This window comes from Varanus komodoensis, unplaced genomic scaffold, assembly GCF_004798865.1.
Source record: "Varanus komodoensis strain SLA01 unplaced genomic scaffold, ASM479886v1 scaffold6_2, whole genome shotgun sequence".
Classification (NCBI taxonomy): Eukaryota; Metazoa; Chordata; class Lepidosauria; order Squamata; family Varanidae; genus Varanus; species Varanus komodoensis.
In genome coordinates this window covers 6,301,318-6,316,348 of record NW_025336346.1, presented here as the reverse complement: position 1 = coordinate 6,316,348, position 15,031 = coordinate 6,301,318, and the positions used below count along the sequence as shown (strand labels likewise).

At 42.6% G+C, this 15,031-nt stretch overlaps 1 protein-coding gene across 1 annotated transcript; it reads left to right on the top strand.

Moving 5' to 3' along the window:
- The first annotated feature begins 245 nt into the window (after nucleotides 1-245).
- On the top strand, nucleotides 246-13,488 carry ALAS1 (5'-aminolevulinate synthase 1). The gene is made up of 11 exons (XM_044451451.1): nucleotides 246-363; nucleotides 1,740-1,962; nucleotides 4,211-4,426; nucleotides 5,292-5,429; nucleotides 5,544-5,766; nucleotides 6,574-6,758; nucleotides 7,598-7,777; nucleotides 7,871-8,035; nucleotides 8,969-9,237; nucleotides 10,228-10,390; nucleotides 13,030-13,488. Exons 2-11 carry the CDS (start codon nucleotides 1,764-1,766, stop codon nucleotides 13,188-13,190), a joined length of 1,899 nt encoding a protein of 632 aa, XP_044307386.1. The 5' UTR covers nucleotides 246-363; nucleotides 1,740-1,763; the 3' UTR covers nucleotides 13,191-13,488.
- The last annotated feature ends 1,543 nt before the right edge of the window (nucleotides 13,489-15,031 follow it).

The window sequence follows — 15,031 nt, the reverse complement described above, 5'->3', positions numbered from 1 at the left end:
GCGGAGCGCCCCGCGGACAAATTAACGCCTTGCCTGCCCCCTTCCCTTCTCTTCCCCGCTTTTCCCTCTTCCTTCCCCTTCGCTTCCCCAAGGACAGGCCGAGGGAACAGAAGAGGAGTCAACGCGCGTTATTACAGCAGAGGGAGAAACACAAACAAGCGCAACACCCGGACTGGAGGAGGAGGGGGGAGAAAGAGGAGGCGCTGTTAATCCCAGACGCATGCGCGCGACTGTCGCGTCCATTCATTCCTTTCCTGCGCCTGCGCGGTCTACCCGAGTCATTGGGTATATAGGCAGCGGCCGGAGTGCTCTCGGGAGAGTCGAAGGGGTTGGTGGTTGAGGCTTTGGAGCGGGCATTTTCTGGTGGGTACGGGCAGGGGAAGGGGCGTCTGTGGGGGCGAGGGGGGCGGCGGCGGCGATTCCCGAGGCTGGTCCTCATACTCGGCGCTCAGCCTGCGGCGGCCCCCGCAGCCCCAGGCGGCGCTTCCTGGCTCCTGACCTTGCCGGCCGCCGGGTGGGCGAGCGCTCGCGGCGGCTTTGTCCGGGGTAAAGCCGCGCGTGGACGGAGCGCGCTCGCCCCTCGGGCTTTGCCGCTTCTGAATCGTGGGGGCCGAGGTGGCCGGGTGCGATCGGCGGGGCTCCGTCGGCCCCGCTCGCCCCAGCCCTGGAGCGAAGATGGCTGAGGGGAGACTCGCTCCGAGCGGGAGGGGGGAGACGCGGCGCTGCTCGCAGCCCGCCGCGAAGACCGGCCGCGCGCGGGAGGGGCGGTTTTCGTGCGAATCCCAAAATGAGCCCGAGAAGGGGTCGTGGTCGAAGCTCGCCCAAGTCTCAGACCGGAGGAATCGGCATCTCTCCTCTCCGCAAATACGGGAGGGTGTCATCCTCTCCGCAGTCCCCCCACTTCGCGCGCGCACAGCTCATCCACGTCTCCAATTTAAATGCCTGGGGCATTTAGCAGAGCAGTGACGAAAGTTCCTTAAGAGTGGGCAAGGTTCTTGGGGTGCAGCTTTGTGCGGGCTGAAGCAAGCCTGCTGTGTCAAATGCTTGGGATGTTCATTCGAGATCGAGGTGCTAAAGCTCAGGGGACTCTCAACTCTGTTCCACAAAACCTTATTTTTGTTTGAAATTGGTTTCTTTTCAACTTCTTACAACACAAGGCATTTTCTGTGTTGAAAACAAACAGATTTATTGTGGCATAAGGTTTTGTGGGTGAAATTTCAGAAGTGCTCTCCTAAGTGGGCCTTTTCTTGTGCTCCAGTCTTCTTTCTTTCTCTTGGCGTTCAAAGGGTAATATGTAAAATCATTACTAGTAAATTATTATGCCAGTGCTTGGGAATATTTTTATCTCTAATTCAATATGTGTGTGTTTATCGAATTACCTATGATAGTATTAAGTTTCATTGCTTTCCTTAGCTTCTGTAAGTTATAACTCATAACTGTAGTTTTGTGGTCACAGAAAGGTGATTTTGCATATTGCATAGGATCTGCTAGTTTAAAATAATATGAAAGTGCAAATTATATGTTCTAATCTTACACATATACAAGTTACAGCTAAATCCAACTATTGTATATTTATCACAGTTATTGAGTGTGATAAATAAAAAAGATAATTTGTCTTTTTGTACATGTGAAATAGTCCCAGTGGTCTTTAACCTGCAAGCAGATTGATGTGCACATTGTTTGCATTTCAGCCAGTATTTGTAGGAAGGTAATTTGTATTTATGTGTGTTTTCTTTCAGCAAGACTTTTGAAAATCCCTGAAAATGGAAACTGTTGTTCGGCGCTGCCCGTTCCTGTCACGAGTTTCCCAGGCTTTCCTACAGAAGGCTGGCAAATCTCTTCTTTTCTATGCCCAGAACTGCCCTAAAATGATGGAAGTTGCAACCAAACCAGCTTCACGGGCCCTGAGTTCTTCAGCACCTCACTATCAACAAAATGAAGAAACAACATCCTCCAATGAAAGTAAGGCTCAGCTTCATAATTTTTATTGGCTAATTAAAGTTTGATCCCTTATAACTAGAAACGTATATGCCCGACCGCCCTTTGAGATCTGCGGGAGAGTCCCTTCTCCGGGAACCCTCCATGAAAGAAATTAGGAGAGTAAGTACCCAGAGGAGGGCTTTCTCTGCGGTGGCGCCCAACCTATGGAATTCACTCCCCAAAGAGGTCCGCCTGGCACCGTCGTTACTGGTTTTTCGGCGCCGGGTAAAGACCTTTTTATTTAAACATCATTTCAATTGTTAAAACATATGATCTGGCCAGGGCAACTACTTCTTCCTTCTCTTTCTCCTCCTATATTTTTATTTTATACTGATAATTTTAATTTTATATTTGTAAATCAATGTATTTTTGTATTTTTGTATTTAATGGTAATTTATTATGTACTATTGTATTTCAATGTATTTTATCATGTTGTAAGCCGCCCCGAGGTTTTGGCAAGGGGCGGCATAGAAATGTTATAATAATAATAATAATAATAATAATAATAAAACATTTTTCCTTCAAACATGGTTTCACTTAATTGTTTGAAAGATAGCCCAAGTCATACTTTTGAAATACAATGCAATTGTAATAGTATTTGTCAGATCTTATTTCACCTACAATCGCTTTTCAGATGCTGATAGATACATTCCTATAGTATATGCTTATATAAAGTTGCTTAGCAACTTATTCTATTTTGCATGCTCCAAAACCACGACTACATAGAAGAGTGTGTATTGTGTTTTGAAGTAATTAACTTTGTCTTAGTACTGTGTTTGAACATTTTTGACAAGTTGTGTTATCCTTGTCATTTATAAATTTTGGTAAGTTTACAGATAATCTGGACTTTGAACATTACATTTTCCCAAGTTTGGGGCCAAAGCATTTTGTAACTCTCCTCCCTGTAGAATCTGAGACAAAGGTAAATGGTATAAGCATACTATGTGGAAGTCAGGAAGGCTTTGCGGGGCTGTAGAAGGACAGTCTTTTAGGTCATCTCAAATGAATTCAGTTCTGCAGGCCTAGTGCCTCTCAGAAAAAATCTGTAATCATAGGCTTCCTAGTCATCATTAATGTATGTTTTCATTTGTGTGTCAGGACAGGCTTTTAAGACAAGAGCCCATGATCCTTTATGGGCAGAGATAATCAGTTTTCTATCATTTACCTTGTGATAACCTCCAAGTTTGATTATCACAATGTATACTATATGGGTTGACCTTGAAGATGGTTTGGAAGCTGTGGCTTGTGAGGCAGCCAGATTAATAATAGAGATGAGAAGAGCTGAACTTATAAAACCCCTTCTGGGCTGCTTACACTCAGTACCTGTATGTTTCTGAAACTGTTTCAGGCTGCTAGTTTTAACCTATGTACATGACTCCAAACTGCAATAGCTGACAGTGCCTTTCCCAACATGAACCTACTCCTACCTACTGTCCTCCAAAAGCAGCGACAAGAAAGGTGTTCTTGTTGGTGTCTTTCTAATTATGGAATTATCTCCCTAACAAGGCCTGCCTGACAAAAGCCTTGTGTTTTTTTTTTGGTGCCAGATTCAGGCCCTTCTTTTCTCCTTGGCAGTTCACAGCATATGATGAGGTTTAAATCAGGTCTTGGATTTTTCTTATTGTTGACTGTTCAAGATTTCTTTAGAGATAAAGTTGTCAGCATTGTCTGTTTTACAGTAGTATGTAAATAGTTTCTATACTCTGTGTATGCGTATTTCATTCCTTTTAACCTTTGTAAACCACCTAGAGAGCTTCAGCTATTGGGTAGTCTAGAAATAAAAGAAATAGGGTTGCAATCCAAGATGTAGTCCTGTTCAGTGTTATACACAGTTGCCAGACAGTGAGTCCTGCTCAGTTCAGTAAGATTTTTTTTCCCAGAGAAAGCATGTATAGGATTGTATAGCACTGCTAAAATGAGAAATAACCTAGTACCTTATCCAGTGAGGTATTGGAAAACATTCATTGAACACAGCTTGATCTTGGAGGTGGGGAGGAATAGTTATGGTTGACATACTGTTCATTAATTCTCTTAATTTGAACAGTTTCAGTCTAGGAACTTAAGTGTTCTCCTGGGGGAAATGGCTTCCACATGTTAAAGGTGGTGATGGTGCGGGGGGGGGGTAGTTTTTAACTGCTGACACTGGGACCATGCAGAATTAACACTATCAACATGAGTACCTTAAATCCTTCTACTTTGTACTGTACGTTTCTTTGTTCTCTTATTTAAGAGGCCAAAAACGCCCCAGATGCGGCTCAAGAAAACATGACCAGAACCCAGCCGCCTCTAAGCCACCCGCCTGCTACTAGCCAGAGTGGTAGCCAAGCTACTGTGACTAAATGCCCATTCTTGGCAGCTCAGATGAGTGAAGGAAACAGTAATGTTTTTTGCAAAGCCAGCCTAGAACTCCAGGAGGATGTGGAGGAAATGCAGTCTGTAAGAAAAGGTATGGCTTTTTCTGAATGCTGCTCTTTTAAGGTTCTAATTCTAGATGCTGCTGCTGCTCACAGCTAAGCAGGGTTAAAAAGGAAGCAACATCTTAGTCAAATACAAGTTTATCAAGCTCTTTATAACTTGAGCTGTTGCAGAAGCCAAACGTTGAATTCTCATGGCCCCTGCTTTTTCATCCGCTTTACTTGTAGTCTTGGTGTGAGAGTGATGATTGTTCCAGAACAAGTTGTAGAATTTGTAGGTATTTTCTATAAGTGGAATTACGAAAAAGAAGACAGCATTCTTGATTATCAACCTACTTGCTTCTCATTTGCTTAAAATGCACTGTAAAATAACCAATTTTCATGTGCCTGTTCTTTGAAAACCTTCTGTAGATCACTGCTTTCTTGGCAAGTTGGACCTGGGCTTGCATAGGCTATTAATATCAAAAATCCATTTTCTATTGTGAGCAGTAGACACTGGAAATCAAGAAAGTCTTGAATATTTGCTTACTATAAAGTTATACACTTTTGGTACTTGTCAACAAAATTACAACATGGATTCATGCAGTTCTGTTGCTTGAGTTTTCAAAAGATTGAATTTGAATATGGAATAGCCTGTATAGGGATAGAATGCTAGTTAAGGATTAATGCTAATAGTTAATGCTAGTCTATTATAATGCAAAACACAGGTCTGATTTTTGCTTGCATGTATCCCTGCCACTGATCTATAGTCTTGTATTCAGTTGTCTATTTATTAATCTATGATAACAAGCCAAAACATTATTGGATTGTTTGTGCACAAAATTTGGTTTGATATCTAATATCTACTTCAGAAAGTTGTTAAAGCCATTAATCTTCTTATGCCATCTTTCTATATAGAGTTTGCCAAGACACCGGAAAATGCTGTTAATGTTGATGGTGAAAAGCAACATGGCTTGCTGAAGAAATTCCAAGGCATCATGTTGAAGCAGAGACCAGAACGGGTGACGCATCTGCTTCAGGAGAATTTACCAAAATGTAAGGCTCAGTCTGTTTCAACTGATTAGCAGAAATCAAAGCTTGTACTTACTCCCAAGTTCTTTGTCGTAGGGCAGGTTCCAGCTGTAATACATTCATGTTTTTCCATTGCAGCTGTTTCTACTTTCCCATATGACCAGTTTTTTGAGAAAAAAATTGATGAGAAAAAGAAAGATCATACTTATCGAGTCTTCAAAACTGTGAATCGAAGAGCCCAGATATTTCCAATGGCAGATGACTACTCGGAATCCCATTCCAGCAAAAAGGAGGTGTCTGTGTGGTGCAGCAATGATTATCTTGGGATGAGTCGTCATCCTAGAGTTTGTGAAGCTGTTACGTGAGTATTTGTTTAAATGAAAATAAACTAAAGAACCCTGCCTCCACCCTTGCAGCTAGCACATTTTTTTCTGTACCTGGTGCCATTCCAGAGTTGCAAATGGCACATAAGAGTATTCTGGGCAAGGGAAAGAGAGAGGCTTCACCAGGATACAATGAATCCAAGCAGTGCTGCAGCCCCTTCTTTTCATGAGCAGGGACAAAATGCAAAAGCCTGCTGAAATCAACCATCTTTGCCTCTTGCATGGTAGAAGAAACATGGAGGCAATCCATGCCTGTAATCCTCTGTGTTTGGACTGCTGCAGGTAGCCAGATTATCAGCCCTTAGCTGAAACATTCTCTTTGATTATCAAGAGACTACTGTATGGCAAGTAGTCCTGAGGATCTGTATTGCTATCAGTTGCTATCAGTCTGTATTTCCACCTCCTCTTCCCCCATGCTGTACTGCAAACTAGGATAGCTATGCTGCCATCCAGCTAGAACTACTCCCTTCAAGCCACAGATTTCTGTAGTGCGTTAGTCCTAAGATTATTGCTGCAGAAATGGCATGCATGATGCCACTACTTTCCTTCCTCTAATGATCAATTCATCTGAATGTTGCACTTACCTAGTAGAATTATGTGGGTAAATAGAGTTCCACTGCCTCGTAAAAGGAGATGTCTTTTCTCTGATTAATGAGTAGTCTATTCTAAGTTGGCATAGGAAATGAATAGAAACAACAATTAGAAATTGTCTCTTCCATGAATTGAAGTTGGAAATAGGTTGTTCCAAGTGATCTCTGATGTATCTGTTGGAACCTCCCTCACAGGGAAACACTGAAACAACATGGTGCAGGAGCAGGCGGTACCAGGAATATTTCAGGAACCAGTAAATTCCATGTTGATCTCGAAAAAGAATTGGCTGATCTTCATGGGAAAGATGCCGCCTTGTTGTTCTCGTCTTGCTTTGTTGCTAATGATTCAACCCTTTTCACACTAGCCAAAATGTTGCCAGGTAAGATTTAGCTTTTATACCATATTAACTTCACTAGATGGATTTGCTGTAAAAAAAAAAATGTGTCCTGTGATGCACTCTTCAGACACTATAGAGTATAAATCATTCTAAAATGTATTTTTAATCTGGGACTAATGCTTGTTGGATAAGTAAGAGTTCATAATCTTACAATCCATGAGTATTGCATGTTCATAGTTTCTGCAGTCTGTTTTGAAGTAGTTATTTTCAACCAAAAATAGACTTTTAAAAGACAAAGCACCAGTTTCTTCCACCTTTTTTCTTAAGCACATACCCTCCTAGGAGCCAGAGAACATCATATTCCCTTACGTTTCTTCTAAAGCAGATGGACTGGCTATCATGTGACACTTTTTGTTGCAGTGTGGTCATGATGACAATTCATGAATAACCCTGATGCACTCTCACCTTTAGAGGGCTTGCTTTCCTGCTTAAACCTATCTTGTTGTGAGGGATGTTGCTGCCCATCCCAGTATACTAAAACACTTAGTATACTCCTTTATGACATGTGTATTTGAGCTGCCAGAATCCATAAATTAAGGTGGCTTGTAGAAACAATATAAGCCTGGTACTATGTGGGTTGCAGTTCATGTATTTAGAACCCTGTGACGACATCTAACACTGAACACTAACATGTTCCTGCTTCTAGACAACCTGTCCTGTTCGGCAGGTTCCCAGTAGCACCCATGAAACTCAAGTTGCTGTGGGCTTTTTTGATGCAGGTTTGGATAACCAGCTGGTTCAGTGAATTATGCCAGCCCTACCCAGTTGTGAAGGCTGATAACCTTTGATAGACCTTCTTTCTGTCCCTGCTCTACCCACAGGTTGTGAAATATACTCAGATGCAGGAAACCATGCTTCCATGATCCAGGGGATTCGAAACAGCAAAGTGCCAAAGCACATATTTCGCCACAATGATGTTGGTCATCTCCGAGAACTACTAAGAAAATCAAACCCAGCTACTCCCAAAATTGTTGCATTTGAAACTGTTCATTCAATGGATGGTATGCTTGCTTTATCATGCACAAGGTCCTGGAGCCTTGGAGGGGATGGGTTCTGAAAAGCAAGAACTTGATGGTTTGTGAATATTGTCTTAGGTGCTGTCTGTCCATTGGAAAAGCTTTGTGATGTCGCTCATGAATTTGGGGCAATCACCTTTGTAGACGAAGTGCATGCTGTTGGATTGTATGGAAGCCAAGGTGGTGGCATTGGAGACAGAGATGGAATCATGCATAAAATGGATATTATATCTGGAACACTTGGTATGCACACACTGACGCTATTCGTTCTAATTTTAAATAAGAATGACTCAGTCACATGGCAAGGATAATTCTGCTGGAATCACTAAATTTCCAGGAATAACTCATGCTTTGCCTTTGCCAAATTGGTGTTTGTGAAAATGTCAGTAGTTCTATAAAATACTGTATTTTTTGCACTGTAGAGCAGACCATGCTTCATCTTTAAATATGATGTGGGAGTTGTGTGAGGAGATTTTGTAAGACCAGAACTAGTAATTGCACAATAACAAGTTTTACCAGTTAAGATAGTGATACTGCTGGTCAAATTGGAAAGCTGCAATTAAAAAAAATGTATTTACTATCTAGAGAAGCATTTCACCACTTTAAATTTAAGGAAGTGTGAGTTGACAGTTGGAATTACATAACAACAGTAAGACTAATCACCACAAGCTGCTTGTCCTTACTTAGCACACCTCTTTTGGAGGTATTGGTTCCCAAAAGGTATGCTTTCCAACCAGATTACATACATACACTGCATTGTTTAATTTATAAAGCCACCTTTTGCAACCTGATGCCCTCTACATATATGGGATTACTACCCCTATCGTCCACAGCCAGCGTTGGCACTGATCTATTAAAGTTGCTTAAGTGTCGCCGTGTGGAAATCTATGTGCCAAAGCTTCCTATCTCTGTTTGCTTTTATAAGAAAACTTTTATTCGGTGCATAATTTTCCTTCATGAGCCATGCAGCGTATTTTTAAAAAGCCAGTTGGCAGTCCTATGAGAAATGTTCCACCTTGGCTTTACTGCAGAAAGACTCCAGAGTATGTAGAAGAAGAATAAATTAAATTACTGGCTCAAGCAAAAGCTGTAGCTTAGATAACGTGATAGCTTGCTTTTGATAACTCTAAGCCAAGAGTGAAGCTAAAATAACCTCTTTGGTATCTTTTCATTCAGGCAAAGCCTTTGGTTGTGTAGGAGGCTATATTGCCAGCACAAGTTCCCTGATAGACACCGTCCGTTCCTATGCGGCTGGATTCATCTTTACAACATCTCTGCCACCCATGCTTTTAGCTGGTGCCTTAGAATCTGTGAGAATTCTAAAGAGCGCCGAGGGCCGGGTTCTTCGCCGCCAGCACCAGCGCAATGTTAAACTCATGAGACAGATGCTGATGGATGCTGGGCTCCCAGTAGTGCACTGTCCCAGTCACATCATTCCTATCAGGGTAAGTCTTGCAGGTTGCAAGAACTCTTGGTCTAAGAAAAGCAAATTCACTACTGTTTCACGTTCCTTGGTAACTTCATTCCAAAGTCTGTGCATTTGCTTGTATGACGACACAATTCTGTGAATGTTTAGACAGAAAACAGTTTTACAGCTCTCAGTGTACCGCAGCAAGCAGCAACACTTTTTTTTCCTTGAATGTGGGAAGATGTTTCTTGTGATTTCTGCAGACTTTCGTGTCACTTATAAAAATGGAAGAAATTATATAGAAATAGAAAAAGCTGTAGGACTTGCAGGCTTTTTCTACAATAGGACTTGTGTCAGTTCTGCTTTCTTGCTGATTTCTAATAATACAATTTAGGATTCTAGAAAAATGTGTGGAGTGTAGCAGAGGGAAATCATTTTTAAAAACTGCATGCATTTTTAAGGATTGTATCAGTGAAAGTCCTACATAGAGTAAACACATTGAAATGAATGACACGTTTGACTAGATTAATAACAATCTTTATTGCCCAGAACCACTGAGGAATAGTAGCTTTACATGAATTCAGGAAGATACGGGCACAGTCCAAGATACGGGCACTGTCCGATGAATAGTTAAACACAGAAGTGACCTACAGTTTCCGGCATTCTCCAGTCAACTCTGCTGGCTGGGGAATGCTGGGAGCTGTCCATCTTTCTGTCTAAACATGCACAGGATTGGGCCCTTAGTTTGCTGGAGGAAGCCCCCCCCCCCAAAGAAATCTTCTGCCACAGCAGGCTCTTTCATCTCCAGCCCCACTTCTCTGTTTCCCTATCACCAGCTTCCAGTTCACGCTTGTATGACTATGAGCAGTCATTGCTGCTTGCATGAGTCATACACTGGTCTCTGCAGCTATAATTTTTGCATGTCTGTTGTTGGAACACTTTGATCCTTGATCATGCATGTAATTGTGCTTATAGTCTTGGAAACTTGGCTAAAAGTATCCTGGATGTTAAATCTCTCTCATTTCAGGTTGCAGATGCTGCTAAAAATACTGAGATATGTGACAAAATGATGAGCCGGCATAGCATCTATGTCCAAGCAATAAACTACCCCACAGTGCCACGTGGAGAAGAGCTGCTACGTATCGCCCCTACACCGCATCATACCCCACACATGATGAACTATTTTATTGGTAAGTGAACGGTATCAAAAGCACCACCGTATTTTACAAAAGTGTCCAGACTTGAAGATGAAAGTGTTGTCTGTAATGTTGAATGTTATCTCTACACTAAGCTGGTGCAGTTTATTTTGTCCTAAATGTGAGCTTCTGTAACCATGAAAAGCATGACTGTTGACTGCACATACCACGTCTAAAATTTACCGAAAAGAACATTTCAGCCATTCATGTTTTCTATGATTTAAGGGTGCAGTCCTGTGTGTCTTACGAGTGAAAAAGTCCTACAGTCCCAGCATATGTCAGCCAGCGTGGGGCTTGGGCATGTTGGGAACTGTAGGAAGTTTTTCTATATAAACACATACAGGATTTTGCATTAAACTAGATGTCCTGCTTAAATGTTCGTTAGAGTAAGGAAGTGCTTGTGCTAGCTTAGTTTTACTTGTCTGCGTAACTTGGTATTTCTGCAATTGGATGGCAAGCTGCATGTGTAGATTTCCAGCCAATCTACAGGAAAGCTGTAGAACGTAGCCTCCACGCATCATACCAGAGTGTGGTGCCTTCAGAACGCAAGTTGCCTTCCTCCTAGCAAGAAGGCTGCAGGCGCAAGTGCTGTGCAAGGTGGCTGACCGTGCCGTGCTAGCCGCCTCCTGTACAAGCTCCAGTGGCGCCCTGGCGCTGTGTGTGAGTGGGGAACGGGGTGCAGGGGCCGAGTTCCACACTCCTTAGCTCACAGGATGGCTTAGTCAAAAAGCCATCTAGTGGATTTCAGATTGCCAGGAGAAGCAACGAATGTTAAAGCCGCGGTACAATGAATGAGATACACAAGGCAAGGCGGCACTGTGAAGGTGCACGATATTTTTTATCATGGCACAAAAATTAGGTAATCAAAAAGAAACTGGCACTTGTTGGTAGTATAAGGATTCGTCCCCTTGGGTCAAGAGTTGGTAGAATTGTCGCCTTTGGCCACAAGCACAGTTGCAGGTCTTCTTGGATAACTGTCTGTCAGTGGTGTGCTTCTGGATTCTGCAGTTTGCCCATTCCTCCTGACAAAACTGCACCAGCTCTGTCAGGTCGGGTGGGAACCATGGGGAACAGTAACTTTCACGTCTTGCCACAGATTGTCAGTTGGAATGAGGTCTGAGGTTTGACTGGATCATTCACAGGCATGTGGGTTCTTGTTTTTAAACCACTGCAGTATTGTTTTGGCTGAGTATTTAGGGTAATCTTCCTGCCAGAAGGTGAACCTCTGCCCCAGTCTCTGCAGACTGAAACAGGTTTTCGTCTAGACTTGCTCTGTATGTGTCTTCATCCATTCTGCCATCAAACCCAACTAGTTCTCCATTTCCTCCCAAGGAACGTATCACTGCAGCTTGATGCTGCCACCACTCTGCTTTGCCATGGGAATTGTATTCTCAGCACTGTTGCCTTTGTACCACACAGTGTTGCATAGCAAGGCCAAAAAGTTCAGCTTTGATCACATCAGAGCAGAGGACTTTTTTTGACATGTTTCTTCAGTCAGTAAATTCTTTATTCAGTCGTTGACCAGCGAATATGACATGTTTCTTGTGCCTCCCACATGCCTTTTGCAGACCCCAAATGTGCTTTCATATGGGTTCGTTTTAGCAACAGTTCTCTTGCTGCCACTCTTTCATAAACCCCACTTTGGGTAATAATTGTCTCAACTGCTGGATTTGCCCATCTCATCTGTGGCTCTCTCCAGTTCCTTCAGATTTACCATTGGCCTCTTGGTTGTGTCTCTGATGCCCTGTGCTTGGGCGGACTGCCTTCTCCAGGCACAGTCATGGTTAAGCCATATTTTTTTGTATTTTGTAATGTGGATTTAATGATGCTCTGGGGGGTGTTCATAATTTTTTTTTTTTTTTTTTTGCGGGGGAGGGTTAACCAAAAAGCCTGATTAGTGCTTCTGTACAACCTTAACTGGGAGATGTTCAACATCTTTGTGATGTTGCTTGTTTAGCCGTTTTCCCCAACAGTCTCTGGAGCCTTCCAGAAACAGATGTATTTAAGCTGAGATCATGTGGCACTACTGGATTCCATTCAACTGCAGTATGTGGCTTCTGTAGGCAGTACTTAACTCCAGAGCAAAAGAGGCGGGAATACTTACACAACCAACAAGTGCCAGTTCTAGTTTACTTAACTTTTATGCTACAATAAAAATACTTTGTACCTTTACAGTGTCGAGTATCTTGTGTTCATTAAATGGTAATAATGCCTCTTAAATACATGTCAGTTCAAGATTGTAACACAACAAAAGGTGAAATTTAAAGCCAAGTGAACACTTACGCAAGGTACTATATAAGCCTTAATTTATAGATTCATTTATTAGGACTTCAGAAATCAGGCTGTGTTTGAGATAGTCAGAATTTCAGATACCTCAGGGTTGTTGTTGTACCCTTGGGGTCTGCAGCTTGATGCCTTTCAGATGTCCAGAACTGTGGATCCCATAATCCTGCCCATCAGCAATTCTAGCTGTTGCTGATGGGAGTTAGAGTCCAACATATCTGAGGAGCAACAGGCTCGCGCGCGCGCTCCCTCTCTCTCTCTCTCATAGCATGTTATAAACTTTATACTAGAGATTAATAGGAGTGCTTCCTTTTTATTATCTATGAACATATTTCATTTTTGCCTTGCAGAGAACTTGCTAGCTACCTGGAAGGAAGTTAAACTGGAGTTGAAGCCGCATTCCTCAGCTGAATGCAATTTCTGTAGGCGACCCCTGCACTTTGAAATGATGAGTGAAAGGGAGAGATCCTACTTCGATGGAATGAGTAAACTTGTATCAGTTGTTGCATAAAGCAGGGATGGGGAGCAGGTAGCTCTCCAGAGGTTGTTAGAATGCAGCTCTCACCAGGCCTCACCATTGCATTTGGAGGCCAGGACTCATTAAAGCTGCAATCCAACAACCTCTGGAGAGCTGCCTGTTCCCCATCCCTCACCTAAAGCAATCTGTAGCCCCATCCATGTCTAGCTTACATTGTCTACTCTAGTATTCAGATCTTCATTGTAGCCTGTTACCTACATATTAACTTGCATCTTATTCTGTAATCTGAACTAAATTCCCCAAAATAAACTTCAAGCTGGTGTATGCTATACACATTGCCTATTTTCTATTCTCATCTTCACATAGTTGTAGAGCATGATGCAAATACTGTTAACATTAGTAGTGAAATAAGTGTGGGGGGGCTGTTCCTGAGAAAATTGATCTTTCAGCTCAGATAATGTATCCTACTTTAAGTAGAAGATTGTAAAAGTTTGAGTATCTGGGTAGCCTCTTTTTTCCTGTGCAAATATATAATACTGAATGATCTAAAGGCAGGAGGGAAAGGTAGATGGAATCTATATGAGACTGAATAAAAGTTGAAAGTGTTTTGAGTTGTGGAGAAGGAGGTCGTGGAGCCCCACTCTGTAATGTCCTCAGAATCCTGGGAAATGTGGAGAAATCTGTGGTAACTAAAATGTGGTAAGAGTTTAACCAGTAATTATTCCATGAGGAAATGGAAGACATGGTGCGTGTTGATGTTATGGGACACTGGCCACCTACTGCACCTGTTGAAAGTTAAAAGACTCCAAATGGATCAGTTGAGTAACATGAACAGGAAGAAGAATGGAAAGCTTGTGCTGAATCTGATGTCCTTCCATGCACAAAGAAAGCTGGGCTTCACCTTAGCTTTCTGTGAATCAAGGTAGCATACAAAAGGTAGAGTAACTACTTTACCTGTTAAACCAGGTTAAAACCTTTTCTGGAAGCACATGGAAGCGGCTCTTGCTTGTTGAAAGGCAAGCAGCAATAACACCTAGTGGGAAACTTCTGGAGGCTGGGCATTGGGCCTGCTGCCTTTCTCATGGAGAAGGGCCTCAGAGGCATGAGGCAATCACTGGGGGAAAGATTCTCCTGGACAAACATACAGCAAAGAACCTCCCTTGGAGTAGCCCAATAGGTGCACACACAGCCAAAATTCTGTAGAATTCCCATGCCATTGAGGGCTGGAACATTCCTGTCACCTGTCTATGAGTAAGCCATTATCTTCCAAAAGCAATCACCATACTTTGCAGTATAGCAGAATATTGCACAGCTACTATAATTGCAGCAATTTTAACAGGCTGTAAATGAACAGCCATAAAGTGTACCTATGCTTACACATCCTGCAGGTAAGGCCAGATCTAAAACAGGTGCTATGGCACAATCCCTGTGGAGTTGCAAGCTGGCTGGAAGGTTCCCAAGTGTTTGCCTGTGCTGTTGCCAAGAGCATGAGCTGCAGCTGTCCTCTTACCTTCTGTGGGTTTGATCCATATTTAGTTCCTTTGCATTGGACAGTTGAACTCAGTGGGTCTACTCCAGGAATGGGGCCAAGCCTGGGAGTCCTCTTTCTAAAAAGCCCGAACATGCAACAGCAATATAAACCAGAGCAGTTGTGCCCAAGCGTTCTGGGATTCTGTGCTTACACAAAATGGCTGCCATGGTGAGCATGGCCAGGCATAAACACCTATTTCCTGTAAGGAAAACTGGTAAGGTTAAAAGAAAATCAACTTACCAACAAGCTTAAGTATGAGGCAGAGGTACATTTTTAGTTCCAAAACAAAGCCATTCTATTGTACCCACAGTTTTTTTACTCCAACATCTACTTCATAGAAACC